Below are 27,359 nucleotides of genomic sequence, written 5' to 3' on the forward strand. Positions count from 1 at the left end.
CTGAATTTCCTCATTTAATGTTAAACCAAAATGTTATCTGAAAAAAATAACTACCTTAACATCTAAAAGAAAAAATTCCTTAGTATCATTAGATGTGTTTTCAATGTCAGATTTCTCAGATTGTTCAAACTTTTTTTATGATTGATTCCTTCAAATAAGAACTAGCTTTTCCTTTATCTTACTGATGTGATACCTTACACTTATTGATTTTTTTGTATGTTAAACCACCCTTGCAGTCTTGGGATAAATCTCATTTGGTCGTGGTGTATAATACTTCTAACATGCTGCTAAATTTAACTTGCTAGTATTTTATTGAAGATTTTTACATCTATATTCATAAGGAATATTGGTCTACAGTTTTATTATGTCTTTGGTATCAGGATAATGCTGGCCTCACAAAATAAATCAAGAAGTGCTTCCTTTTTTTTTGGAAGAGTTTGAGAAGCATTTGTGTTAATTCTGGATAACTTGCTTTTATTTATTATTTATTTATTTATTTTGAGACCGAGTCTCACTCTGTTGCCCAGCCTGGAGTGCAGTGGTGTGATCTTGGCTCACTGCAACCTCTGCTTCCTGGGTTCGAGCAGTTCTTACGCTTCAGCCGCCCAGGTAGTTGGGATTACAGGCATGCCTCAGCCTCCCAGGTAGCTGAGATTACAGGTACACATCACCACACCTGGCTAATTTTTGTATTTTTAGTAGATACGGAGTTTCACCATGTTGGCAGGCTGACCTCGAGCTCCCGACCTCAGGTGATCCACCTGTCTCAGCCTCCCAAAGTGCTGGGATTATAGGCTTGAGCCACTGCGCCTGGCCAGAATCTGCTTTTAAATATAGCTTTCATGCCAACTTTCTATGTGACCTTAATCAAATATTTTTCAGGCCTCAGTTCCTTTATCTGTAAAAAGATATGTAATTGAATTAAATGCTCTTGAGTGCATCTCTATCAGTTTGTTGCCCTACACTAGGGTCTAATTTGATAGAAAGGTGTTTGCTTTCATTATAACAACTTGTTATCAAGGATGAATTTCTCCGTGAAATTAATAGAGGTACAGACTGGAAAGCTGAAGGAGCTTTAAGAAGTTATTTGATTTAGTCTTCTGCCTTTACAGCAGCAAATTATCCTCTCTGCCCCATAGGTAGAGTAGTTAAGGTCCAGAAGGTTTAAATGATTTACCCAAAGTATATAACTAGTTAAGTGTCAGAATAAAAAAAGCTAGACCTCAGGTCTATTTACCACAGAGCCCATAGTACACACGTGGCCTTTTCTGAAATTAGCTTAACTAGATAAATGATCTTTCTTCTGTTTTTCTTCCTCTGTAGGTTCTTTGCCCTGACATCCCTTCGTCTTGTGTTTTTGCTTGCATTTGGCTTGATGATCATTGTGTGTATTGACCAGTGGAAGAACAAAATCTGGCCTGAAATAAAAGGTGAGTTTGGTAGCATTTAGAACAATCTGAACTGAAGATGGCCTTTCCTATAATTTGTACCTTTAGTATTAGGGATTTATGAGGAGGTGTATGGAGCTAGGGACTGTCTTTCGAAGTCTGAATCATTTGCTTTAGGAGGCACTTGAAGGACTTGTGCCCCAATTATGGTTCCTTGGAACTGGGTTCTGCCCTTCCCATTGTTACTAAGCACAGGTAGTCTGTACTCACCACCTGAGATATTTTTGCCAACATAATGGCCTGAGGAATAAGTAGTCCTCAAATTAAAAATAATAATTATCATTATTGGACACTGCATCTTTATTGAGGCAGTACTAATTTACCTCTCAGGAATTTCTTTTAAATTGCTCATTTGCAAAACGCTAGGATAGCCAATTGTGACTTATAGAAAGTACCATGATGGCCGGGCGCAGCGGCTCACGCCTGTAATCCCTGCACTTTGGGAGGCCCAGGCGGGTGGATCACCTGAGGTCAGGAGTTTGAGCCCCGCCTGGCCAACATGATGAAACCCTGTCTCTAATAAAAATAGAAAAAATTAGCTGAGCGTGGTGGCGCACACTTGTAATCCTAGCTACTCAGGAGGCTGAGGCAGGAGAATAGCTTGAACCCGGGAGGCGGAGGTTGCAGTGAGCCAAGATCGTGCCACTGCACTCAGCCATGGTGACAACAGCAAAATTCAGTCTCAAAAAGAGAGAGAGAGTGAGAGAGAGAACCATGACATGTAGTGTCTTTTTAAAAAGCTAATACATAAACAAATGAAAAGTTAAGTGACAGTTATAGACCAGTACCACAGATGTCACAGGGCAGTATGTAATTGGTATACTTGTCATATATTTTGTCCCTAGCTCGAGAGTGGAACAAAGCAAAAGATTTGAACAGATCGAGAAAAAAGTGTTTCTAGAGAGTCCAGTGACTTGATTAGTCTGAGGAACCAGAAGTTGCAAAGCATTTCCTGACATCAGAGAATTGATCATATGGCCAGGATGAAGGTTCATTAAAGGGAGTGCTAGGAAATAAAACTGAAAGTATGTTGGGATTAGGTTTTTTGTTTGTTTCTTTTTTTTTTTTTTGAGACGGAGTCTGGCTCTGTCACCCAGGCTGGAGTGCAGTGGCCGGATCTCAGCTCACTGCAAGCTCCTCCTCTCGGGTTTACGCCATTCTCCTGCCTCAGCCTCCGGAGTAGCTGGGACTACAGGCGCCCGCCACCTTGCCCGGCTAGTTTTTTGTATTTTTTAGTAGAGACGGGGTTTCACCATGTTCGCCAGGATGGTCTCGATCTCCTGACCTCATGATCCGCCCGTCTCGGCCTCCCAAAGTGCTGGGATTACAGGCTTGAGCCACCGCGCCCGGCCAGGTTTTTTGTTTGTTTCTTTTCTTTTTTTTGAGACGGAGTCTCGCTCTGTTGGCCAGGCTGGAGTGCAGTGGCATGATCTAGGCTCACTGCAACCTCCGCCTCCCAGCTTCAAGCAGTCCTCCTGCCTTAGCCCCACTAGTAACTGGGATTACAGGCACGTGCCACCTTGCCTGGCAATTTTTTGTGTTTTTGGTAGAGACGGGTTTTCACCGTGTTGGCCAGTCTGGTCTTGAACTTCTGACCTCAGGTGATCCACCTGCCTCGGCCTCCCAAAGTGCTGGGATTACAGGCGCAAGGCACCGCACCTGGCCCATTCTTTTTTTTGAGACAGAGTCTTCGTCTGTCACCCAGGCTGGGGTGCAGTGGCACAATCATGACTCACTGTAGCCTCAACCTCCTGGGCTCAAGCAATTCTCCCACCTTAGCCACCTGAGCAGCTGGGACTATAGGCACTTGCCACCATGTCCAGCTAATTTTTGTATTTTTTCTATAGACGGGGTTTTGCCATGTTGTCCAGGCTGGTCACAAACTCCTGGACTCAAGTGATTCACTCACTTCAGCCTCCCAAAGTGCTGGATTACAGGTGTGAGCTACCGCACCCAACCGACTTTTTTATTTATTTTTTTTGGTTTATTTATTTATTTATTTTTTATTTTTGAGACAGAGTTTCGCTCTAGTTGCCTGGGCTGGAATGCAGTGGTACAATCTCGGCTCACCACAACCTCCACTTCCTGGGTTCAAGCGATTCTCCTGCCTCAGCCTCCCAAGTAGCTGGGATTACAGGCATGCACCACCACGCCCAGCTAATTTTGTATTTTTAATAGAGTTGGGGTTTCTCCATGTTGGTCAGGCTGGTCTTGAACTCCCAACCTCAGATGATCCGCCTGCCTCGACCTCCCAAAGTACTGGGATTACAGACATGAGCCACCGCGCCCAGCCCTATTCTTATTTTTTAACAAACTAGGTCTCACTGTGTTGTCCAGGTTTTGGAGTACAGTGGTGTGATCATAGCTCACTGCAGCCTCAAATCCCTGGGCTTAAGTGATCCTCCCACCTCAGTCTCCCAATTAGCTGAGACTACAGGTGCATACCACCACACCCAGCTAAGTAAAAAAAAAAGAAATTTTTTTTTTGAGACAGAGTCTGGCTTTGTTGCACGGGCTGGAGTGCAGTGGCATGATCTTGGCTTGCTGCAACCTCCGCCTCCCAGGTTCAGATGATTCTCCTGCCTCAGTCTCCTGATGACAGGTGTGCACCACTATGCCCAGCTAATTTTTCTGGTATTTTTAGCAGAAATGGGGTTTTGCCATGTTGGCCAGGCTAGTCGTGAACTCCTGACCTCAAGTGATCCGCCTGCCTTGGCCTCCCAAAATGCTGGGATTACAGGCATGAGCCACCAGGCCTGGCCGATAGTAAAGATTAATTTAGTAGCATTTTTAGGACCACATGGAAGGAGGGAAAGTGGAACAGGATGACCTGTTAGGACACTGGCAGTGTCTTTGTGAGAAGTAGTCAGAGAGGCCTCAGTGAATACAAATGATGGATGGTTTGGAGAGCTGTGAAGAAGGAAGATACATCAAGACATAAATAGTTGGGGCCAGGTGCAGTGGATCATGCCTGTGATCTGAGCACTTTGGGAGGCTGAGGCAGGAGAATTGCTTGGGCCCAGGAGTTTGAGACCTGCCTGGGTAACATGGCGAAACCTTGTCTCTACAAAAAATTAAAAAATTAGCCAGGCATGGTGGCGTGCACCTGTGGTCCCCAACTACTTGGGAGGCTGAAGTGGGAAGATCCCTTGAGCCCTGGTGGTTGAGGCTGCAGTGAGCCATGATCGCACCGCTGTACTCCAGCCTAGATAACAGGGCGACACCTGTCTCAAAAAATAATTATTATTATATATGTACATAAATGGATGGGGGTTAAAGCTAAGAGAGTGGCAGAATGGCATTACAGTTAGTAGATAAAGGCAAAGGCAGACACGAAAGTTGGTTTGAAGGGGTGAGAGAGGAAAACTGATGTAGATTTTATGTTAATTTTGAAGTGTTGGCAAGATACTCAAACCAGAGTATACAGGTTTTAAATACATGCCCATCATATTTTATAGAGACTTGCAAGGAATTGTGTAGTTCATCTGCCTATCTAATGGCTGGTGAATATCAAAAGACTTACACATCATTCAGGTAGATAATGGGTCTCCCCCGCCTTTTTTTTTTTGGTTAAAGATAGGTTCTCACTATGTTGCCCAGGATGGACTTGAACTCCTGGGCTCAAGTGATCCTCCTGCCTCAGCCCCCCAAGGAGGCAGAACATAAGTGAGCATCACTATACCCAGCTCTGGGTCTCTTTTTAAAGAGAACAGGCAGGTTGGGTGTGGTGGCTCATACCTGTAATTCCAGCACTTTTGGGAGGCTGTGGTGGGTGGATCACCTGAAGTCAGGGGTTCAAGACCAGCCTGGCCAACATGGCAAAAACCCGTCTCTACTAAAAACACAAAAATTAGCTGGGCGTGGTTGTGGGCGCCTGTAATCCCAGCTACTTGGGAGGCTGAGGCAGGAGAATCGCTTGAACTCTGGAGGCGGAGGTTGCAGTGAGCCAGGATCATGCCACTGCACTCCAGCCTGGGCGACAGAGTGAGACTCTGTCTCAAAAAAATAAAGAGAATAGGCATTTTTTAGCTGGGTGCGGTAGCTCACACCTGTGATCCCAGCACTTTGGGAGGTGGAGGAGTTCGAGAGCAGCCTGGCCAACATGGTGAAACCCCATCTCTACTGAAAATACAAAAATTAGCCAGGTGTGGTGGCATGCACCTGTAGTCCCAGTTACTCAGGAGGCTGAGTGAGCTGAGATCACACCACTGCACGCCAGCCTGGGCTACAGAGCAAGACCCTGTCTGCAAAAAAAAAAAAAAAAAAAAAAAAAACACGGTGAATCCCCGTCTCTACTAAAAATACAAAAAATTAGCTGGGTGTTGTGGCGGGCGCCTGTAGTCCCAGCTACTCAGGAGGCTGAGGCAGGAGAATGGCGTGAACCCGGGAGGCAGAGCTTGCAGTGAGCCGAGATCATGCCACGGCACTCCAGGATGGGTGACAGACCAAGACTCTGTCTCAAAAAAGATAAAAATAAAAAAAGAGGCCGGGCGCGGTGGCTCAAGCCTGTAATCCCAGCACTTTGGGAGGCCGAGACGGGCAGATCATGAGGTCAGGAGATCGAGACCATCCTGGCTAACACGGTGAAACCCCGTCTCTACCAAAAAAATACAAAAATCTAGCCGGGCGCGGTGGCGGGCGCCTGTAGTCCCAGCTACTCGGGAGGCTGAGGCAGGAGAATGGCGGGAACCCGGGAGGCGGAGCTTGCAGTGAGCTGAGATCCGGCCACTGCACTCCAGCCCTGGCGACAGAGCCAGACTCCGTCTCCAAAAAAAATAAAAAAAATAAAAAAAATAAAAAAAGAACAGGAAGATTTCTAGGGTTGGAGTTGTTACAACGTACCTTGTGTAGCCTGGCACAGATTGATGTGTATGGGCATCCCAGACACACTTAAGGGGTGAGATGGACCATTTTTCTTGTACACCTTGGCTTTCAGCTGAGGTCATTAGAAGGGGGCTTAAATAGTCCATTTGGACCTCCCTTCCTTCCCCTTGAAAAATGAGTAGGTGTATGATTATTCCCTTGTCTGTAGCTCCCTAACTCTGGCGGTATAACGCAGTGTCTCCTTTTTTATCAGCTATTACTGTTTTCTTTTCCCCAACCTATTAAAACTTGAGCTGTCAGACCAACAGCCTAACATTTTCATGTTTAGTTTTCCCTACCAACTAATGCTGGTGTTTGTTTTAATATTGTAGTGCCAAGACCCGACGCATTAGACAATGAGAGGTATGGAACACTAATTAAATCCCTTTTTGTTGCTCTGATTCATTCTCTTGTAATATTCTGGTTACATGTTGTTAACCCCATGTTCTGGACACACAGTGTAAGCTGAGAACCTAGGCTGTTCCAAATGATCATTTTAACACATCCTAAAGTTCAGGCAGCAATATGTTGAGATGGCCTGTGTCCTCTGATCTTTACAAGAGAAGTTTCTGAAAAAGAAGCATTACAGTGCCCCATAACGTGACATGCCAGGGAGTCAGCTGCATTGTTCAGTCCCAGTGAGAAAACTTAAAGGCAGCTAACTTCATTTGTCTCCTGGCTTTTATACCAGGTCATTTAGTGTTTTCTGTGACCTCTGGCTATTTAAAGTTCCCGGTCAGAAAACACATTGGTTCCTGGCATCAGCAAGTCAAAGCCAAAGATTCCTCTTGTGTCTTACAGCTCCTGCTTTCATTTCTCAGTTCATCCACTCCATTTGTTTAATCCAAGGAATTTTCTCTGCTATGGTTTATTTTGGTTTTGCTTTATTTATTTTCTCTCTGAAGGGCACATCCACCATTTCCTCCCCCTTAGCAGCAGTGGTATCAGTCAGACTGTGCTCACTTTTATCCCTGGATTGCAATCACAGGGAATTGGAATGGTCTGAGTGCAAGGAAGAAGATGTTTCTAAGCACAAAGGGCCTTGGAGCTGGGGGCAGGTTTACACACGTGGATTGGGCTGCTTGCTCATAGGGTGGAGTTGTCAGAACAAGTCTGTCCTCCTTGTACCTAAATTCAGGTTTCAACCTGGTGAGCCAAGAAGAAAGCCATGCTTCACCTCCAAAGCACCTGGGCCTAGTCACTCCCCAAACCCCATTTAAACCTGGAAGCACTGGCTGCCTGCACAGCAAGATGGGGGGACCCTCAACACCCTCCTTTCACAGCTCCCCCTTCTCTCTCCCATAGCTGGGGCTTTGTGCACCCTCGGTTGCTCAGCGTGCCCGAGCTCTGCCACCATGTAGCTGAAGTCTGGGTTAGTGGGACCATTTTCATAAGGAATGTTTTGCTTTTCAAAAAGCAAAACCCAGGCAAGGTAAGACTCTTCCCTTTCTCACTTTCATCTCTGGCCTCTCAGTTCAGTTCATGCTAAACTGAAACAGCTCCTTTACTACATGTCTTCATTCAAGAAAGTAAAGACTATGATGTTTATAGAGACAAAAGGAAGCTATAGGAAGGACCTTCTGACCAGCCATTAGGACTAAGACAGGAGCTTGGTGACTGCTCATTTGGTGTGGTTGCCACTTAGATGAGGCCATTTTCTTGCTTCAGGATGGGAAAGAAAGCTTTCTTGTGTGCATTCTGTGTCGTATAAGTATGTGATACGTTGTTGTGTTTTTTTGGGTTTTGTGTGTGTGTTTGTTGACTTAAAAAACCACCACCAACGTTGCTTTCAGAGAGAATTTTTGGCTAAGTCCTATTCAAACCAATTTCTTGGCATGAAAGGTGCAGCCCTATGGGGTTAGCCATATAAAAAGAGTTTGAATAGAAGGGGACATGCTCCTTTTCTTCCCAAACAGAATCACCATTGGATGCAACAGTGGCTACACATCCAAGCTTGACTTACAGAGTCTTTCAATTATATCTCTACCCTAACCCTCCACACCCACCCCAGTCCCCTGCAGTGTGGCAGAAACTTAATACTCTTTCTTGATTCCCCAGTTCTGCTTGCTGAGCTGTGGGATACTGACCTTTTTGGCTGTCTTGGGCCGCTATGTCCCTGGGCTTCTGCTCTCCTACTTGATGCGTAAGTATGGAGTATACCTCCCCTACGAACTGTACCCTGCTCATAGCTTTCCAACTATGGCTAACTCTAGGTCTGAGGAGAGGACATTTATATTTCAGTTCTCTAGGATATGACCTTTGCATATTTTCATGACCTGTTTAGTGTCGTCATGAAAATATCTTTCTTACCTTTAGCAGGCTCTCCACATACAAAGTTCATTTCTTACCAAGTCAGAAATTGAAGGTAGGCTGGGTGCGGTGGCTCGCACCTGTAATCCCAGCACTTTGGGAGACCGAGGTGGCAGATCACGATGTCAGGAGATCGAGACCATCCTGGCTAACACGGTGAAACCCTGTGTCTACTAAAAAAAAAAAAAAAAAAAAAAAAAAATTAGCTGGGTGTGGTGGTGGGCACCTGTAGTCCCAGCTACTCAGGAGGCTGAGGCAGGAGAATGGCATGAACCCGGGAGGCAGAGCTTGCAGTGAGCCGAGATCGTGCCACTGCACTCCGGCCTGGGCGACAAGAGTGAGACTCCGTCTCAAAAAAAAAAAAAGAAATTGATGAGGGTTCACTAACATGTATTGTATTACCAATTATAAAGGACTGCCTGTCCCTATTTTAGGAGAGAATTTTTAGAACCAGGGTATTGTCAGCAGAACATAACTCTTAGGGATTTCTCTACTAGGTTCTATTTATGCCAGAGTACTTTTTTCCCACTTGGAGCATAGTTTTGTAAATTTAGTTACTTCCTGTTGGCATGTACTCAGCTTGCTTGGGGCTGGAAGAACTAAGTACTTACGCCTGTGGCTTTTGTATATCAAAACCTCCCATGATTTGTTGTGTAATTTTTAGGCATTGTTACCATTTATGGCTCAGTGACACCCATTGCCAGGTTCTGCCCTTGGCCTGTCAGCAGCATACTGTGCTGTGCATAGCCCCGCACTAGGCTCTGTGGGTAGCTATAGAAGTCCCTGCCCTCAAAAACTTCCTGCGTAGGGGAGACTGGTGAAGATGACCGGCAGACTTGGGCAGATCTGTTCCACACTTTGTGTCCAAGCCCTAAGGACCAATAGCAGCGCTACAGTTGGAAATGTTTTTTGCAGCCCCTTCTCCATTTTGTCACTGTTTCCCATGCCTCCTCACAGTTGTCACTGTCATGATGTGGCCCCTTGCTGTGTACCACCGACTGTGGGATCGAGCATATGTGCGGCTGAAGCCAGCTCTGCAGCGGCTGGACTTCAGTGTCCGTGGCTACATGATGTCCAAGCAGAGAGAGAGACAATGTAAGTGTCATGGTATCATTCTTTCCACTTAGGCAATTTGGGGCAAGAAGGAGAAGCCCATAGGTCTGACATACTGGGTGGGTCCTCAAAAGTGGAAGTTGGGGGTAGTTGGTAGGGGTGAGGATTGGTAGGTAAAAATGATATTCTGCTCTAGGGAAACCTATGCAAGCTTGCCAGTTTTTATCATTTGGAATCCTAGGCTCCTGTTTTAAACTTATCTGATAAAAGCTCTTTCAAGTTGAATAAAAGCTAGACAGTAAAGATAAATTCCTAGTATTTGTGCTTTTTTTTTTTTTTTTTTTTTTTTTGAGACAGGGTCTCACTCTGTTGTCCAGGGTGGAGTGCAGTGGCATGATCATGGCTCACTGCAGCCTTGACCTCCCAGGCTCAAGTGATCCTTCTACCTCAGCCCCGCCAAACCCTTCAATAGCTGGGACTCCAGGCATGTATCACCACATCTGGCTGAATTTTATATTTTTTTGTAGAGATGGGGTCTCGTTATGTTGCCCAGGCTGATCCTGAACTCCTGGGCTCAAGTGATCCTCCTGCCTGGGCGTTCCAAAGTGTTGGGATTACACATGTGAGCCACCACGCTCAGCCCAGAGCAGACCCTTTCAACTCCTAAGCCTGGTCTCTTTTCACTACTGAAAGCTGCCTCCCAAAGGTGATTAAAAACTGCTACCTCAGAGGTTGTAAGTGTACCAGCCTGAGATCCATGCAGCACATTAATGATGGTAGTACAGACTTTTCCCTCCCTTGTGTGGTCTTGTCAGGTTTTATGTTTTATGGAGTCCTGGCCTTCAAAGAGCCCTGCACTTGGTCACCAAGGCCCAAGTCCCCTTGGGGCAGCCAGTTGAATAATACCAGTCCTCAGAAGTCTGATTTAACAAGGTGTGCATCTCCTTTTGCCCTCTCTCTGATCGTGTCCACTTAACACCTTGACATTAGGTCTGCGTTTAGCCATCCAGAGAGTTGTTGACAAAGCCTGGTATTTGATCCTCTGACCAGAATAGAAATGTGTGCCAGGCCAGGCGCAGTGGTTCACGCTTGTAATCCCAGCACTTTGGGAGGCTGAGGTAGGCGGATCACCTGAGGTCAGGAGTTCAAGACCAGCTTGACCAATATGATGAAACACCGTCTCTACTAAAAATGTAAATATTAGTTGGGTGTGGTGGTGAGCACCTGTAATCTCAGCTACCCAGGAAGCTGAGACAGGAGAATCGCTTGAACCCAAGAGGCAGAGGTTGCAATGAGCCAAGATCACGCCATTGCACTCTAGCCTGGGCAACAAGAGCAAAACTCCATCTCAAAAAAAAAAAAAAAATGTGTAGGGCCTGGTGGAGAGGATGTTGGAAGCTGAGATATTTTCTCCTGTGTTATCAACTCACCTTGCCATTTGGGTTCAGCAGCTCAGCATTCTGTTATTATTATGTAGGCTTAGAGCCGGATTCAGAGAGGCTCTTTGTTTTGTGTTCTGATTTTATGCCTTTAAAGTCCAAAGGGGTTTTTACGCTGGTGGGAAGGTATCAAGCAAGGCTTTGTGCTCTTCCCACACAGTACGCCGCAGAGCTCTCCACCCAGAACGAGCCATGGACAACCACAGTGACAGCGAAGAGGAGCTTGCTGCCTTCTGTCCTCAGGTATCTTGAGTGTGGGAGCTGCTTCACTGTCCAGTTTTCTTTAGCTCCCTTTTAACCATCTGACAGCTCACATTTAGGCCATAGCCAGGTTTGAGGCCTTGGACTCCCCTTGTTCCCAAGACCAGTAACAAGGAGAGAAGTGAGACTTTGTTCCTAGATCTCAATTTTTTTTTTAAATCATATCATTCCTGTAATCAACCTAGATCTCAGTTAGAGCCTAAGAGCCTGATGCCCAGCACCACTCTTCCATATCTCTTTTTACCCTATCAGTATGGAAGAACTTCTGGAGTTAGTATGATCATCTTTTAAACAGTCCAGTTCACCCTTGGGTCTGTGCAGTATGTGTATCCTCCTGCCACTTTGAAAAGTTATCTCTGGATCAATTATTCGCCTTAGGTAGGTAGGTAATTGACTCCCCCAGGACTGCTTTTCTTCTTGTGCTTAAGAGGTTATGAGTGAGTGTTTTCTTTGGGAGAGCAGCCTAAAAGGAGTCAAGATTTTGAAGTTACCATCTATCCCTGGTTACATTGATGGCCTTCAGATAACTCATGTTAGCTGATTAGTAAAGCTGTACCTGGGGACTACACCTGGTTCCTGATGGCATTATCTCAGGTTTGTTGGTCTTTTCTTTTCCTAAGCTGGACGATTCTACTGTTGCCAGGGAATTGGCCATCACAGACTCTGAGCACTCAGATGCTGAAGTCTCCTGTACAGACAATGGCACATTCAATCTTTCAAGGGGCCAAACACCTCTAACGGAAGGTTCTGAAGGTGAGGGTAGCCTTTGACCTCAGTTGATAATGGCTCTGACTGTTGCCTCTTAGCTTTCCTGAACAGAGGGGATACTGGTGCCTGCTCCTCTCCTGTTTTCTGAGCTATGGATCAGGTGGCAGAGCAGCCTGAGGGCTGTGGCTACAGCCAGGATGGCACTGCTGCCCTTCTCAAAGCCTTTAGTCCCTTAGTAGCCTCAGGCACTAGCCTCACAGGGGGCGTAGAAGAAGAGAGGGGGAATTGTGTGGCCAGTAGAAATCACAGCCATCTACAAGTGGAGGGGAAAGTTACACCAGTCCCATGGGTTTATTTCACCCTGAGAAAGCCAGGGTGGGAAAAATCTGGTCATGTGGGGCTGCGGCACAGGAGGGCCAGGTAGGTGCCATGACTCAAGACACTTCTGTATTCTACCAGACCTAGATGGTCACAGTGATCCAGAGGAATCCTTTGCCAGAGACCTTCCAGACTTCCCTTCCATTAACGTGGATCCTGCTGGCCTGGATGATGAGGACGACACTAGCATTGGCATGCCCAGCTTGATGTACCGTTGCCCGCCAGGGGCTGAGGAGCCCCAGGCCCCACCTGCCAGCCGGGACGAGGCTGCGCTACCGGAGCTCCTGCTTGGTGCTCTGCCTGTAGGATCCAACCTCACCAGCAACCTTGCCAGCCTGGTCTCCCAGGGTATGATTCAGCTGGCCTTTTCAGGGGCCTCCCAACCAGGCCCTTCTGGTGCACCTGCCCAGAGAGCAACAAGAGGCTTCCTTCGGTCCCCCAGTTCAGACCTGGACACTGATGCTGAGGGGGATGACTTTGAACTTCTGGACCAGTCGGAGCTGAATCAGTTGGACCCTGCCAGTTCTAGGAGCCACTGAGGCAGAGACTCCTTTTGGGAGTCAGTGTGGTTGAGGTTTTTTTCTCCCCATCCCACTTAAGGTGATGGGGCAAGGGAAGAACTCAGCTCCCCTCCCCTGAATTATATTTGTATGCTGCATGGCCTGGTTGATGTTCAGAGGCCTGCTTAGAGAGGACACTCACTTCCCTCCCACCAGCTGGATGCCCATTTCTGAGCTCAGCCACTGAAGTGAGAGTGTGCTCCCCCAAGGGAGGCTTCTCTCCATCAGGATGGTACTTTGGGGGAACAAAGTAGTCAGGGATATTGGTTCCCCTTTGAGGAGGTGCTGCTGTTTGCTTTTAGGTATGAGTGCTCAGGGGCCCTCATTGAAAGAGCCCATGCCTGCCTTCCTCCCTTCATTGCCTCTCTAGAGCCCCCAAAGTCAGGCAGCAGCTGGAGTAGTTACATTGTTATCTTTTTTTGGAGACAGTTTTGCTCTGTTGCCCAAGCTGCAGTGCAGTGGTGTGATCTTGGCTTACTGCGACCTCTGGCTCCCAGGTTCAAGAGGTTCTCTTGCCTCAGCCTCCTGAGTAGTAGGATTACAGGTGCCCACCACTATGCCCGGCTAATTTTTTTTTTTATTTTTAGTAGAAATAGGGTTTCACCATGTTGGCCAGGCTGGTCTCCAACTCCTGACCTCAAGTGATCCACCTGCCTTGGCCTCCCAAAGTGCTGGGATTAGTCATCTTCTCTTGTTAAACCAGGATTTGATTTCTTCTTTTTTTTTTTCTTTTTTGAGACAGAGTCTGGCTCTGTCGCCCAGGCTGGAGTGCAGTGGCACGATCTCGGCTCACTGTAACCTCCGCCTCCCGGGTGAAGCAATTCTCCTGCCTCAGCCTCCTCAGTAGCTGAGATTACAGGCATGCACCACCAAACCCAGCTAATTTTTTTTTGTTTTTAGTAGAGATGGGGTTTCACCATGTTGGCCAGGCTGGTCTAGAACTCCTGACCGCAAATGAGCAGCCCACCTTAGCCACCCAAAGTGTTGGGATTATAGGTGTGAGCCACTGTGTCCAGCGTAATTTTTTTTTTTTTTTTTTAAAGTAAACTTGTCCTTTGATTTTGCAGAACAGGCCTGCTTCCTCTCCTCTAGCCCATCCTCATTTCTTGGGGCCTGAACCCCCATGCTCCAAAGCATTGCTTGTGAAATTTAAGAAATGTAATATGATGTGGGGATGGGCCTCTTCTACATTACCTTGGCTCAGGGGGATCAGCTGGCTGGGAGGATTAGTGAGCACCTCTGTATTTTGAGGTCTCACTGAGTCTTCTGGAGCTGTGTGGTTAATCTTTGGTTTCTGATAACCCCTGGGTCCATTTGGCCATCAGCCTCAGCAGTGAGCAAAGCAATACCATACTCATTTCTATGTTCCTGTTCCTTCCTCTGCTCCTGCTTTGGAGAAGCAGTAATTCCATGGGGGGATGATACAGTAGCACTTTACAAATGGCTCCATGTCATTCATCCCAGGGGCCATACATAATCTCTTGCACCACCTAGTTCTTACTTCCTGTTCAGCTCCTTTACAGCTTTTATTCCTAACTTGGTGGGGCCTCTTTTAAGGATGAGCCAGTGGTAAGAATGTGGCTGTAGTCAGCAGAGACCCCTCTGAGGGGTATCTGTTCTGCAGCCCCTAGTGAAATCATGTGAGACAGAAACCTAAACATGGTAATTGATTCTAAACCTGTGCCAGTCTATAGCCTCTGCCTCCCCAATCAGAGCTCAAGCCAAACTCTCCTGTCCTCTTTCCTTCTGCATTAACCCTTTGCTGATCCTCAGGGGCCACTCCCCCAACACCCCTGTACTTGGGTGAGGGATGTTGGACAGAGCCTGTTTTCATGTACTGCAGGTGGGGGTGTGCTGACATGTTTGCTCTTGGTTGATGGAGAAGGTACAGAGGCCAGGGAGTAAAAATGATTGACAGTAAAAAGGGGGAAGAGTTAGGTGTCTCATAGTCACTCACAGTGGGGTGGTCAGGGGTAATGGCATCTCCCCACTTTAGGGTTCTCAAACAGACTTTGGACACTTCTCTTCTCAAGTTCAGATGTCTTACAGGTGAGCTCTGATGTGGAAAGACAGGAGGTGTGGGGAAGGAGGGGGATTTCGTGTGTTTGCATGAGTGTGTGCTTCAGGCCTTGGGAGTTGGCAAGAGGGAGGGAAGGAAGGAGAGCAAAATCTTCGGAAGGTGTTTCTTGTATCTGGGGGAATCCTACTCTGAATCTCCATAGTCTCCACTGTGAACTGAGGAGGGGAGGGGTGTGCTGGGGAATAAATCTTGTATGAGAACAATCTTTAAGAGACTGATGCTGAGTGGTGTCCTACCCTTGATAGGTCTTCTTTTGTAAATCTGAGTTCTGATTAATTTGAAGTGATAGCCTTAAAAGAGGAAGCCCAGGTATGAGGGACCCACCAGCCCACCCCTATTTTTCCTTTGTCATGGCCAGAACATCACCATTGTATGAAGCTACTTTCCTTCCTGTGAGAGCCCCACCATCAGCATAACTGGCACTCTTGGCTAGTATTTAGCCTGTATTTCCTTCATTTCTAATTTTTTTTTTTTTTTTTTTTTTTTTTGAGACGTTGTCTCGGTCTGTTGCCCAGGCTGGAGTGCAGTGGCGATCTCCTCTCACTGCAAGCTCCACCTCCCGAGTTCACGCCATTCTCCTGCCTCAGCCTCCCAAGTAGCTGAGACTACAGACGCCCGCCACCACACCCGGCTAATTTTTTGTATTTTTAGTAGAGACGGGGTTTCACCATGTTAGCCAGGATGGTCTCGATCTCCTGACCTTGTGATGGGCCCAACTTGGCCTCCCAAAGTGATGGGATTACACGCGTGAGCCACCGCGCTCCGCGCCTTCATTTCTAATTCTTAATATTGCCTCCTAAACGTGCAGAGACAAGCACACGTTTTAAAGGCTAAGGAGGTTGTAGGTAGCAGAAGGCTTTAAGAAGTAGCACCTTGCTCCTCCACTGGATGGTTTGAGCTCAAGGGACAGCTGCTCTTTGGCCTTCAGCTGACCTCAGAAACTAGAAATACTTATTTCAGGCTCTGTCCCATTGGCCACTGTGGTCAGGGGTGGAAAGCACCTGCCAGGTGTTGCCCTGAGATTGACTGGGCTAACAAACTTTTCCACAAGCTTTGTGGTTGAACAGTAGCCCCCTCCGAACCCTATCTTTCCTTGACGTCCAAACTACAGCAGGTGTCGAGTGCCCCCTGGGTGCGAAGCTCGGTATTAGGCAAATAAGGGTGGTTGCTCTCCAAGGCGCTTAGCTGTCCCCTTCCTACTTTTTTGTTCGAGACTGCGTCTCGCTCTGTCGCCAGGCTGCAGTGGCGCGCTCATGGTGGCTCACTGCAGTCTCGATTTCCGGGGCTCTGGTGACCGTCCCACCTCAGCCTCCAGAGTAGCAGGGACCATAGGAGCGCGCCACCACGTGTAACTTTCTGTACTTTATTTGCAGAGATGGGGTTTCACGTTGCCTAGGCTGGTCTCGAATTCGTGTGCTCAAACGATCCGCCCGCCTCAGTCTCCCAAAGTGAGAGGATTACAGGCGTGACATGCCACAGTGCCCGACCAAGACGCTTAGCTTTCACAACCACTTGTGTTGTTTTCACAACCACTTTCCTATCACTATCTACTGTTCCTATTTTAAAAATTACCAAACTAACCGACAAAAGAGCATTGGACCGTGGGATCAGGGCACGTCCCTGTGGGGTAACTTTGAGCTGGTCGCTTGCCCAGCGCGGCAGCTGATGTCTGAAGTGTCTTCCAGTCCCAACACTCGACCTAACTCAAGGTCAGCAGTGCTCAGCTGCGGCTGGAACTGCGTCTCGAAAATTGAAGGCCTTCTCTGCCACAGCCTTCGTTCCCGGGGGCAGAAAGAGGAAACTTCTCAGCTGTGGGCACACCGGCGCCTTCGCAGAGGTTCGAGGTCCGGCCCGGATGCTCAAGTTCCGGCCTGAAATGAACTATGGGGTCCGGGAGGGGTCGCCTTGTTGCTCCGGAAGGCTTCCCCTTCAGCCAATCACCGTTCGAGGTCCGCCCCCCCGCCCCCGGAAGGAACCATCGCCCCGAGCAACTGCAACGTTCGGCTTTCTGAGTTGGGTGGCGGGAAATGCGATGAGTAAATGCCGGGGAGAAGCTGCAGCGGGAGGTAACGGCGGCTTGGGCGCGGGGAAGACTCGGGAGGGCAGTGGGTGAGGAGGTCGGTTGAGTGGCCCCCTCCCCTTTTTCTCCGTAGCCGCTGGGATCCTCCTGAGGTACCTGCAGGAGCAGAACCGGCCCTACAGCGCCCAGGATGTGTTCGGGAACCTGCAGCGGGAACACGGACTGGGCAAGGCGGTGAGGACCCTCTCCCGGGATTCCCTCTCCGTCGGACTCCCTGGAATCAGACTGGGGTCGTGCCCTTTGGAGCCTTGGGCGTTTTCCACATCACTGGCAGAATTTCCCCAGACCCAGGCCCAGACTCCTCTGATTGCCCCTCTTCTCTCCTCTGCCAGGTGGTGGTGAAGACTCTGGAGCAGCTGGCACAACAAGGCAAGATCAAAGAGAAGATGTACGGCAAGCAGAAAATCTATTTTGCGGATCAGGTGAGGAGAACCTGCGCCAATTGTCACCCATGAGAGCCCGACAACGGGTGAATCTACTCCTAGTGTGAACTCTTTTGGGGAGAGGCCCCCCCATGGAAAACTCGCCTGTCTTAGGCCACCATCCTTAAATCAAGGTGTGTACTCCTCTTGTTAGGATCCCAACTTCACGAGGTTTCCAGATTTACAATATGATGGATGACAGAAGATCCTGTATTGTTGCTACTAAGATCCATATCCGCTTCAAAGCTCTTATTTTTTATCATCTAGATTGGCAACACCCTCTGACAAATTATGTTCGTCCTGCCTCCATCCGCTTCTCTAAACACACATATCAAATTTATATTCTCCAGCCCAGACCTCCAGCTGGAATCTGTCAGGCATTAATATCAGAGTCAAAATTGCCACAGTAGAATGCCTCATCTTCCCCCTACCCTGCACTGGTTTCTTTCTAACATTCTTCTCCCTAATGGAATTACTCTTCACGCAAACCAGAAACTTGGGAGCAATTCTTGACTTCCTTTACTAGTCAACCGTCAAGTCCGGCTGATTTTTCCGTTGTCTGTTTTTTTATTTTATTTTTTATTTTTATAGAGATGGGTCTTGCTATGCTGCCCAGGTTGATTTGAACTCCTGGGCTCACGTGATCCTCCTGTCTTGGCCTCCCAAAGTGCTGGGATGACAGGCATGAGCCACAGAGCCTGGCTGATTTTTCCATTCTTGAATCCACTCTCCTTTCCATCTGCCATGGCTGCTCTAGTTCACGCCCTCTTCATCTGTTGCAACATCCTCCTAACAGATCTTGGCTTTTCAAACATATCTTAAACATTGCAGTCAGAATGATCTGTCTAAATAGATCTGGTCATGCACCTTCCCTATTTGAAACTCTTCAATGGCTCTCTAGTGCTGCAAAAAACATGTAAAAGGCACCAGAAGACACCCCAGCCAGCCTCTGGCCTCACCAATCCTCATCCTTTTTCTATCCACGAACACTAGATAATTCTGATGTGTTTTACTGCTCTGTCCTTCGCATGTTGTCTTCCCTGTACCTGCTTCTCTTCCTGGCCAACTCTTACTTTCCTTTAGGATTTCACTTAGACATCACCTTCTCCAGAAATCTTCCTTGAATGCCCTGAGCTCACTGTTTTCTTTTTCAGGCCCTTACCTCTTTTTGTTGTTGTTTTTTGTTGTTGTCATTGTTGAGACAGAGTCTCGCTCTGTCGCCCAGGCTGGAGTACAGTGGCGCGATCTCGGCTCACTGCAAGCTCCACCTCCGGGTTCACGCCATTCTCCTGCCTCAGCCTCCTGAGTAGTTGGGACTACAGGCGCCTGCCACCACGCGTAATTTTTTTTTCGTTTTTTGTTTTTGTATTTTTAGTAGAGATGGGGTTTCACCGTGTTAGCCAGGATGGTCTCCATCTCTTGACCTTGTGATCCACCTGCCTCAGCCTCCCAAAGTGCTGGGATTACAGGCGTGAGCCACCGCACCCGGCCCTGGCCCTTATCTCTTTTAAGGCCTGTTGTATTACAATTATTTTTACTTGTCTCCTTTATTCAACTGAAGTTCCTCTAGGGCAGACCTCATTTCTCAATTCATTTTTATCTGATCAGCACCTCCGCAGTATCTAACATCCAGCAGATATTACTCGTTAAACTGAACCAAACCACTTTCAAGGCCAACTTTCCTAAAACAGGCTGTGTTGTGTTACTCATCTAAAGAAAATCCTCTAAAGGAGGGTTTGGCAAAGGTTTTCTGTAAATGGCCAGACAGTATTTTTAGGATTTGTGGGCCATATGTATCTCGTGTCATGGCTGGCTGTACAACTGCCACAACTATTCACCTCTGCCACTGTAGAGCAGAAGCGGCTGTAGACTATGTAAATGAAGGGTAGGGCTGTTTCAATAAAACTTTGTTTTCAAAAACATGCATCTGGCAGGATTTGGTTTGCTGGCCTCTGCCCTATACGTTCACCTTGCCCAAGTGTAGAGTCCAGACTGCACTGGTTGGCATACTTTTTCAACCTGCTCCCCATCACCAACTGATGTGACCTCCCCCACCCCCACACTGATCCCCAATGCAGTTATTTTCTAGCAGTGGCCCCTCATGAGAGGAGCTCCTCAGACTTGCTGGAATCCATTATCTACATGGATCCCAAGGCCTGGCACAGTGGCTCATGCATGTAATCCCAGCACTTTGGGAGGCCGAGGCAGGATGGATCGCTTGAGCCCAGGAGTTTGAGACCAGCCTGGGCAACATGGTGAAACCCCTTCTCTACTAAAAATACAAAACTTAGCTGCGCTTGGTAGTACACACCTATAATCCCAGCTACTCAGGAGGCTGAGGCATGAGAATCGCTTGAAGCCGGGATGCGGAGGTTGCTGTCAGCCAAGATTGCACCGCTGCACTCTGACCTGGGCGACAGTGAGAGAAAGAAAGGAAAAGAGGGAAGGAGGAAGAGAGAGAGAGGGAGAGACAGAGAGAGGGGAAAGGAAGGAAGAAGGAAGGGAGGGAGGAGAAAAGGAGGGAGAAAGAAAGGAAGATGGAAAGAAGAATGGGAAGGCAGGACAGGAAAGAAGGAGAAAAGAAGTCCATCCATCCCATCCATCATGCTTCTTCACCTGTCCAGTTTCTATCTATTATGGAAACCCATGACCTAGGTTTCCCCACCTTGGGAACAATGTTACTTAGCTGCTTCAGCCCAGGTAGTGGTTTTATCACCGAATGGGAAGATTTCTGTCCTAATCAGTATCCTCTCAACCTGGTAGCTGCTTAAGGACAGGCATTAGATTTCAGGTTTTCTTTCCTACCTTTTTAGTGGGGTCGCTCCTTAACTGAAAACGATTTCTCAAAAGTACTCTCCCACTATTTCTGCAGACCCTCTGGAGAGTTTGGGGTGTGGCTGGTTCCTGAGCGTATCTAAATGGTGCCTTCCCAGGTGTGTGTTCCCATCTTTGTGCCTCACAACAGTTCGCTTGTATTTTCCCTCTTTGTCTGGTAGGACCCGTTTGACATGGTGAGTGATGCTGACCTTCAAGGCCTAGATGGCAAAATCGTGGCCCTCACTGCTAAGGTGCAGAGCTTGCAGCAGAGCTGCCGCTACATGGAGGCTGGTAGGACCGGGTAGCCCCTCAAAAGTGCCCATAGGCTTAGGTTCATTCTAGAGGTCGGGAATTACTAAATGAATGGTTCAGTGACTGCAGCATCTTATTGCAGCTAAGACCCCTTTGCTGGGCTCCCTTAGGCATAAAACGAAATGTAGGATAACTAATGGCTTTTGTGTACCAACAAATGGACAAGATACGCATTTGCTCCCCCTGCCACAATTATCAGTACACTGTCCTCACGTTTCCCTTTATTCTTGCTTCTTTAACTGGCTACGCCTAAGTGTTCAACCTCACACCCATGCTACTTGTAGATGGAGGAGGAAAGAAAATTAGAATAAGCTAATAATCCTGTAAGGCTTAGTTTCCTGAGCTTTTCCATGTGAGATGACAGATCCAGAGCAAGGTTGAACACCTCAGGGAGCACCCACTGGGAAAGACAGAACTCCTTCCTCAGGGGTAGCAAGTGACCCCAGGGGGTGTGGTTTCAGAGCTCAAGGAATTATCTAGTGCCCTGACCACACCAGAGATGCAGAAAGAAATCCAGGAGTTAAAGAAGGAATGTGCTGGCTACAGAGAGAGATTGAAGAACATTAAAGCAGCTACCAATCATGTGACTCCAGAAGAGAAAGAGCAGGTGAGCTGGAGGCTGGAGGATCACTCTGCAGGTCCAGAGTGAATATGAGGGCTGAGCCCCAGAGGGCTGCTACGGTTCTGAGGAGTTAAAGGAACTTGCTTTTTCCTTCTAGGTATACAGAGAGAGGCAGAAGTACTGTAAGGAGTGGAGGAAGAGGAAGAGGATGGTAAGTGTGTGGGAGCTCTGAGACAGGCCCTAGAAGTGCTTTTGAAAATGGCAGGCACCGGATCAACAACCACCCAATATCATAAACTGACAGGTAGTGCCCAGTGCTGCCCATCTGAAAACGGGTGGTTTTATTTCTTGTCAGGCTACAGAGCTGTCTGATGCAATACTTGAAGGATACCCCAAGAGCAAGAAGCAGTTCTTTGTAAGTGGTACTCTCTTCCTTCTTTGCTTCCCTGTGGTCTTATCCTGGTGACATCTCATTCACTTCTCTCCCTGCCCACAGGAGGAAGTTGGGATAGAGACGGATGAAGATTACAATGTCACACTCCCAGACCCCTGAGGGGCCCACGGTCCGGAGTGGTGGGGACTGCAGGATGTCAGAAGAGTGAGATGTCCTAGACTGGCTACCTTGTTTTTGGTTGGCTTTTGTTGTCTTTCCTGCTGCTTTTCACCTTTAAGCAAAGCAGTCAGGAGACAGGCATAAACCAGAGCACTGGGTGGAAGATGAGGGCTGGTGGCTGGGGTAGACCCAGCCCATTTCATTGTCTAAATTGCAGTAGCTTGAGGTTAACATTTAGACTTGGAACAATGCTAAAGGAAAGCATTTGGCAACATTTATTGTAATTTAATTTGATATAAAAATATTTAATTTTCTCTGGATAGTCAAACCTGCCAGATACCAAACCTGAGGAAGGCAGAAGTGAACCTGGAGAACTAAGGTAGAGAGAGGTTGCTATAAAACGAGCATTTGGAGGGCCCACGGCTTCACTCAGGACCTACTGGGCTTGTGTACCCCAGGAGACCTTTCGAGTATCTTTTGTACTCTTTCACCCCACCCCCAAGTCCTGGGAGAAACGCAGGCAACACTGAGACATGGGAGAGGCCAAGATATGCTTGACAGAAAAGCTGGGGGTGATTTTGAGGCCCAGTTAATATTTCAAAATTGTAACCGTAGCAAAACTGCATTGGTATTTAGAAAAATAAAAAATTTCCAGTATGTACTGCTGTATTACACCTGCCTCTGCAGCATCACAGCCTGTGGGAACCAGGAGGGCTTCCCTTACCACCCAGAGCAGAGGAGGAAGGTGATGGATTATGAAGCGAGGGGAGGAGCCTGGTGGCCTCTCCCTCAGATGGCCAGAAAGCCCTTGGCCTCACCTGGGACTGACCAGGCAGCCCTAGTCTAGGCACAAGGTGCCCTTTCACCCTTCGTGGCGGTGGGAATATTTCCTCTTACTCTTTTTCGCCCATACAGCTACTGCCAAAATGCCCAAACGTGGGCCAAATGTTGCCCAAGAGACCAAAACAGAGACAAAACAGTTTCCAAATCTGTGTAGATCATGAGTAGAACTCTGAGGCTTGAAGAAAGGGCTGAGAGGGCAGGAGCTCTTTGGGGTGTCCAGAGCAGACACCCATCCCAAGGACTTCCATGGAGTGGGGGATAGGCCGGTTAGGTCTGCGTTTTATCGTCAATATAATAAATTAATCAGAAGCTTTCACAAAACACCGCAGCTCCACTGAAGAGAAATGGGGCTGGGAAAGCCCAGCGCCAAGTAGAAACCAGCTGAGCAGTGTGAGGTGTTGTAGTCCAATCGCACGGGCCCAGCAGTTCAGTGGCCAAGTAGAGATTCAAGGGCCTCTTGGCTGTTCTGCAGGTTTCCAAGAACTGGTCAGTAAAGCTGGTTTTTCAATTGGTGCAGGACGCCAATCACAATCTCCCGCAGGGTCTGGCGAGGGCAGCAGAGGAAGAAATAGACAATGCCCAGGTCAGTGCAGCGTAATTTCAAAGATGCCTGCCTATATCAGCCACATACTTCAGAAAAGTGCATTAAAAATAGCCCCCAGGGGCCAGGTGTCCTGGCTAATGCCTATAATCCCAGCACTTTGGGAGGCCAAGGCGGGTGGATCACCTGAGGTTCAAGACCAGCCTGGCCAACATAGTGAAACCCCAGTGTCTACTAAAAATACAAAAATTAGGTATGGTGGCACATGCCTGTAATTCCAGCTACTCAAGAGGCTGAGGTACGAGAATTGCCTGAACCCAGGAGGTGGAGGTTGCAGTGATCTGAGATCATACCACTGCACGCCAGCCTCGGTGACAGAGTGAGACTCTGTCTCCAAAAAAAAAAAAAAAAAGCCCCCAAGAAGTACTGATGTCTGTCTGCAGTAGTTTACTTGAGGTGCTCCTGAAGCAGGATGGAGAGATGGAAATACAGTCAAATGTTTGGTAAAATTTAGGTAGTGGGTATACGGGTGTTCACTGTGAAGTCCTCTCAGCATCGCAATATGTTTAATGTGTTTCACAATAAAAATGCTGGGAAACGAGGCCGGGCGCAGTGGCTCACGCCTATAATCCCAGCACTTGTGGGAGGCCAAGGCGGGTGGATCACAAGGTCAGGAGATCGAGACCATCCTGGCTAACATAGTGAAACCCTGTCTCTACTAAAAATTAGCTGGGTGTGGTGGCGCACACCTGTAGTCCCAGCTACTCCGGAGGCTGAGGCAGGAGAATGGCGTGAACCCAGAAGACGGAGGCTGCAGTGAGCCGAGATTGTGCCACAAATCAGAAATCTCAGACACAAGTTTAAAGCCTCAGAAAAAGCAACCAGACTTCAATTAGAAGACTTAGTGCAATACCATTAGCACATCTCCATTATAAATACATTTTTAAAAAGCTCTTGGGGCAACTACTTTAGTGGGCCTGGAGGTAGGGTCCCAGAATTTCCATGTTTCCAATTCTGCTGCAGATGCTTGGGGCTTCCATACAGGTGCAGCGATAACATAGGCTAGACGAAAGCCAAGAGCTGGACTTGACATTGAGCTCACATCACACTTGCCAAATGAAACCATACCATGAAGATGGGGGTTAGACAGCAAAGAAACGGGAAAATACCAGGGCCCTGAAAGCTGCAGAAATACCCTTAAGATCTAAAAGCAGCTGCCATGCTTTTCTCAACAGCTGATGGCTTGGGCCACTTTGCTTGACGGTAGAGAAAACCGCAGGCCCTGTGCCCACTGTTGCCCCATACCTGAGGCTTACAGTGCTCCTCAATCCAGCTGAAGACACAGGCTGACAGCTCCTGGAAGCTGGCCACGGAGATGGAGGCATTGAAGGACTGGAACAGGGAATCCATGATGCCTTGAAACACGTTGAACTTGACCTGGTCAGAGACCTGGTCCTCCCCTTCATGGGGGTTGTCCTGGTGTGCCTTCACAATCTGCTCATAGTTCCTAAAGGCAGGCAGGCCAGGGCTGAGGTGCTGGAGCAGCTCCGCCCACCCAAGAAAAATGATGGGACTACCCTGTGTACTCCCAGGAATGGCATCCCCAGAGAGCTTCTGGGTGGGGTTCATTATCAGGGAAATACTGCTTCCAGGCCAGGAAATGGTGGCCCTCTCTCTCCAACCTTCCTTACATTAATCCAACAGGCATTTCCTGAGTGTCTGCCATGTGTAAGGACAGCTGGGGATACACAGTCCTGCTTCTACTGGCTAGCTCAGGAACTGAGAGTATTATCTATACTGTAGTAACTGATGTAGCCTTTGAACAAGGGAGGGTGTGCAATGAAGTTGCCTCAGAAGCTCTGGTTCCCCCCATTCAGCACCCCTCTTACACTTTCATGATCTTTAGGGCCGTGACATCCTTGCGTAATGTGGACACCTCCTCCTCCTGCTTTTTCTTCTCCTTGTGCAAAAACTGAATGTAGTCAATGGCTAGGGTAGGGGCAGGAAAAGAGGGTAGGTACAGAAGTATTCTCAAACAGGAAGATAAGGCTGACTTTGTTCCCCTTCCCCTAGACCCCAACTATCCCATGACAATCACCACACCAAGGCCAAGCCATGGGTGGGTAGGAGGCACTGGCCTCTTCACAGCCCCTCTTGGCTCCAGCCCCTCCAGTGCTTTCCCTAGCCATACTCTTTTGTAGAACGATGGCTTTGCTGAGCTTTTGGGAGCCAATGGAGAAGTCCTGCTGCTGGCAAGTGGGGACGATGGTCTGAAGGTCATCATAGCCTCTCTGTGGAGACAGCAGGGGAAATGGGTTTTTTAACCCTGAGAGATTAAAGCAAACTGGCACAAACTTCTTTCGTGATACCAAGTTCTACGCTCACAAACACAACGGGTTGGGAAGGCTGCAATGGCGGTGTTCGTGCCTGGGACTAGACTATCTGCCCACCCCCTAGGGTGCCTGGGACTGTCTGAGAGGGTCAGGGCACAGGGAAGCTGAACTATGCAGGGCCCTCCTGCACTGGCTGAGGCGCAGGCCTCCCTGGTCACCTTGATGGCGTCCCTCCTCTTCTGCTCAGCCTGAGTGTGTGCGCGCCGCCGCCGGTCTTTGTAGGACTCCTTGTAGGCCTCCTGGTGGTAATCACTGTCCTCGTCATCTACGTTCAGAGATAGGGGGCAGGGAGAGGTCATCTTGGGGCCCAATGGGGTCCAGCTAGCCTACCTTTCCCCATCTGGGAAGAACCTGGTGTCCAGAGAAGGCAGATGGACAGAGAACCTAATGTTCCAGATGAGGTGAAAGATGGTGAGACCCTGTGTCTGATACTTGGGCTCCAGCACCCCTGTGTGGATGGCTGGGGCTCCCCTGTCTAGGAAAGGTACTACAATTATGACATATCTGAGCCCCTCGAGGTGGGGGGGATGTAACTGCCTACCTGTGTTGGGGACAGAAGAGGCACTGGTGGAACCGATGCTATTAGCTCTGGACACTACATTCCCCTTGCGGGTGCTTTCTACAAAAAGCCCTGGAAAAGAGAGGCCCCAATCACTAAGCGGCACGGTGGGGAACACTGCCAGACCCTCAGACACCTGTAGGACACAATGGCTTTCATAAATGCTGACCTCTTCCCTTCAACCCAAAGCCAACCATACTGGGCCCTCCACTTCCAGCCAGACCAGGCTGCAGCGCTCTGCTCCCTAGTGTCTACACTGCTCCATAGGCCTGCATGATACCCCCTGGCTCACAAACGGGCATCTGGACGTGACAGAGTGTGAGTGATCAGCTGCCACTAGTTCCACCACTTCCCTGTTCCAGAATAGAGGGAACTAGGTGTCACCCTCAGTTGTTTTCTGCCCTCGTCCTTCAGCTCCTGCTGTCTCAAGCCAGGAACTCTGCTCAGGGACAGTGGACTGTGCTCAGGCGTGGTTGGCAACACCACAAGAATTCTAGAGAGCCTGGGCGGGAGTGTACCTCTAAAGCTTAAGATGGGGGAGCTACTCACCGGGGTCCAGGCTGTTGTCGCTGTAGGCATACTCCACCTGCGGCACAGAGCACGGGAGGGGCCCGTCAGACCTCCGCCCCTGGGGGGAGGCGACACTTTCACTGCAGGCACACACAGCGCGCCCCGCATTCCGGGAAGGCGCCTCTGTCACCTTGCGCGCTCGCGCACACACAGCCCGGGGTGCGCGGGCACCTTAATGATTCCCCCGAGACTTGGCACGGGCTAGGCCGTGCGAGCGCCTCCCCCGTGTATGATCTCTTCCGCCCCTACTCCACCCCAGTACCCCGTTCCCCCGACTCGCGCGCACACGCCTCGTTTGTCTCCCCACCTTGGCACACGCGGGGAGAGAGCTGTCTTCTCTGCAGCCCCGGGGCCCGGAGAGCGTGGGGGACTTTGGAGACAGGAGGGAAGCCCCTTGTCTTCCGGCCCCCCTACGTGCACGAGCCCGACCCGCCCTCCCCTCCCTGGCGTGCGCGCCCACGGGGCTTGCCTTGACCCAAGGGTCCTCGGGAGAGGCGCCCGGCTCTGTCATCTTGGACCCTCCGGACCGGAAACGAGCCGGCGGGCGGGCCCCCTGCGGCGAGGAAGCGGGTGGTGTACCCACGTGACCCACGCCCGCCAATCCGCG

The 27,359-nt window shown here is 48.8% G+C and overlaps 3 protein-coding genes across 10 annotated transcripts in view; 2 read left to right on the plus strand and 1 right to left on the minus strand.

Annotated features, from left to right (window-relative positions):
* The window catches only part of RETREG3 (reticulophagy regulator family member 3), a 31,015-nt gene extending 15,710 nt beyond the window's left edge, over positions 1–15,305 (plus strand). Inside the window, exons 2-9 of the mRNA XM_010386023.2 lie at positions 1,324–1,430; positions 6,644–6,674; positions 7,617–7,743; positions 8,370–8,454; positions 9,579–9,716; positions 11,274–11,356; positions 11,995–12,127; positions 12,542–15,305. Of these exons, the coding sequence (XP_010384325.1) occupies positions 1,324–1,430; positions 6,644–6,674; positions 7,617–7,743; positions 8,370–8,454; positions 9,579–9,716; positions 11,274–11,356; positions 11,995–12,127; positions 12,542–12,999 (1,162 nt within the window). The 3' untranslated portion in view covers positions 13,000–15,305. The remainder of the gene's footprint in view (positions 1–1,323; positions 1,431–6,643; positions 6,675–7,616; positions 7,744–8,369; positions 8,455–9,578; positions 9,717–11,273; positions 11,357–11,994; positions 12,128–12,541) is intronic.
* A 341-nt stretch (positions 15,306–15,646) lies between these two features.
* PSMC3IP (PSMC3 interacting protein) lies at positions 15,647–22,507 on the plus strand. Of its 3 annotated transcripts, none has more exons than XM_010386072.2 (8): positions 15,647–17,166; positions 17,254–17,354; positions 17,513–17,602; positions 20,599–20,710; positions 21,193–21,338; positions 21,451–21,504; positions 21,649–21,708; positions 21,790–22,507. In XM_010386072.2, exons 1-8 carry the CDS (start codon positions 16,956–16,958, stop codon positions 21,844–21,846), a joined length of 831 nt encoding a protein of 276 aa, XP_010384374.2. In that variant the 5' UTR covers positions 15,647–16,955; the 3' UTR covers positions 21,847–22,507. The 3 variants fall into 3 exon arrangements, with proteins under 3 accessions (XP_010384374.2, XP_010384381.2, XP_010384388.2); XM_010386079.2 differs by having other exon boundaries at positions 15,647–17,112; XM_010386086.2 differs by having other exon boundaries at positions 16,986–17,166; positions 17,513–17,736.
* On the minus strand, positions 22,099–27,345 carry MLX (MAX dimerization protein MLX). 6 transcript variants are annotated; one of them, XM_010386056.2, is made up of 8 exons: positions 27,222–27,345; positions 26,732–26,768; positions 26,165–26,254; positions 25,782–25,888; positions 25,422–25,521; positions 25,120–25,219; positions 24,536–24,737; positions 22,099–23,233 (listed from the first exon to the last, which is right to left on the minus strand). In XM_010386056.2, the coding sequence occupies exons 1-8, from the start codon at positions 27,261–27,263 to the stop codon at positions 23,177–23,179; spliced, it is 735 nt and encodes a 244-aa protein (XP_010384358.1). In that variant the 5' UTR covers positions 27,264–27,345; the 3' UTR covers positions 22,099–23,176. The 6 variants fall into 6 exon arrangements, with proteins under 6 accessions (XP_010384358.1, XP_010384345.1, XP_030778688.1 ...); XM_010386043.2 differs by having other exon boundaries at positions 27,060–27,321; XM_030922828.1 differs by having other exon boundaries at positions 26,732–26,810; positions 27,222–27,282.
* Positions 27,346–27,359: the final 14 nt, after the last annotated feature.

This window comes from Rhinopithecus roxellana, chromosome 19 (assembly GCF_007565055.1).
Source record: "Rhinopithecus roxellana isolate Shanxi Qingling chromosome 19, ASM756505v1, whole genome shotgun sequence".
Classification (NCBI taxonomy): domain Eukaryota; kingdom Metazoa; phylum Chordata; class Mammalia; order Primates; family Cercopithecidae; genus Rhinopithecus; species Rhinopithecus roxellana.

Coding starts and splice junctions, on each gene's coding strand:
- PSMC3IP (XM_010386072.2), top strand. CDS start 16,956: ATGCTCAAGTTCCGGCCTGAAATGAACTATGGGGTCCGGGAGGGGTCG. Junction 20,711..21,192: donor CTGCCGCTACATGGAGGCTG/GTAGGACCGGGT, acceptor GTGTGGTTTCAG/AGCTCAAGGAATTATCTAGT. Junction 21,709..21,789: donor AGAGCAAGAAGCAGTTCTTT/GTAAGTGGTACT, acceptor CCCTGCCCACAG/GAGGAAGTTGGGATAGAGAC.
- MLX (XM_010386043.2), bottom strand. CDS start 27,263: ATGACAGAGCCGGGCGCCTCTCCCGAGGACCCTTGGGTCAAGGCAAGC. Junction 26,769..27,059: donor CTCTCCCCGCGTGTGCCAAG/GTGGGGAGACAA, acceptor TCTGTGCCGCAG/GTGGAGTATGCCTACAGCGA. Junction 25,522..25,781: donor AGAGGAGGGACGCCATCAAG/GTGACCAGGGAG, acceptor CTGTCTCCACAG/AGAGGCTATGATGACCTTCA.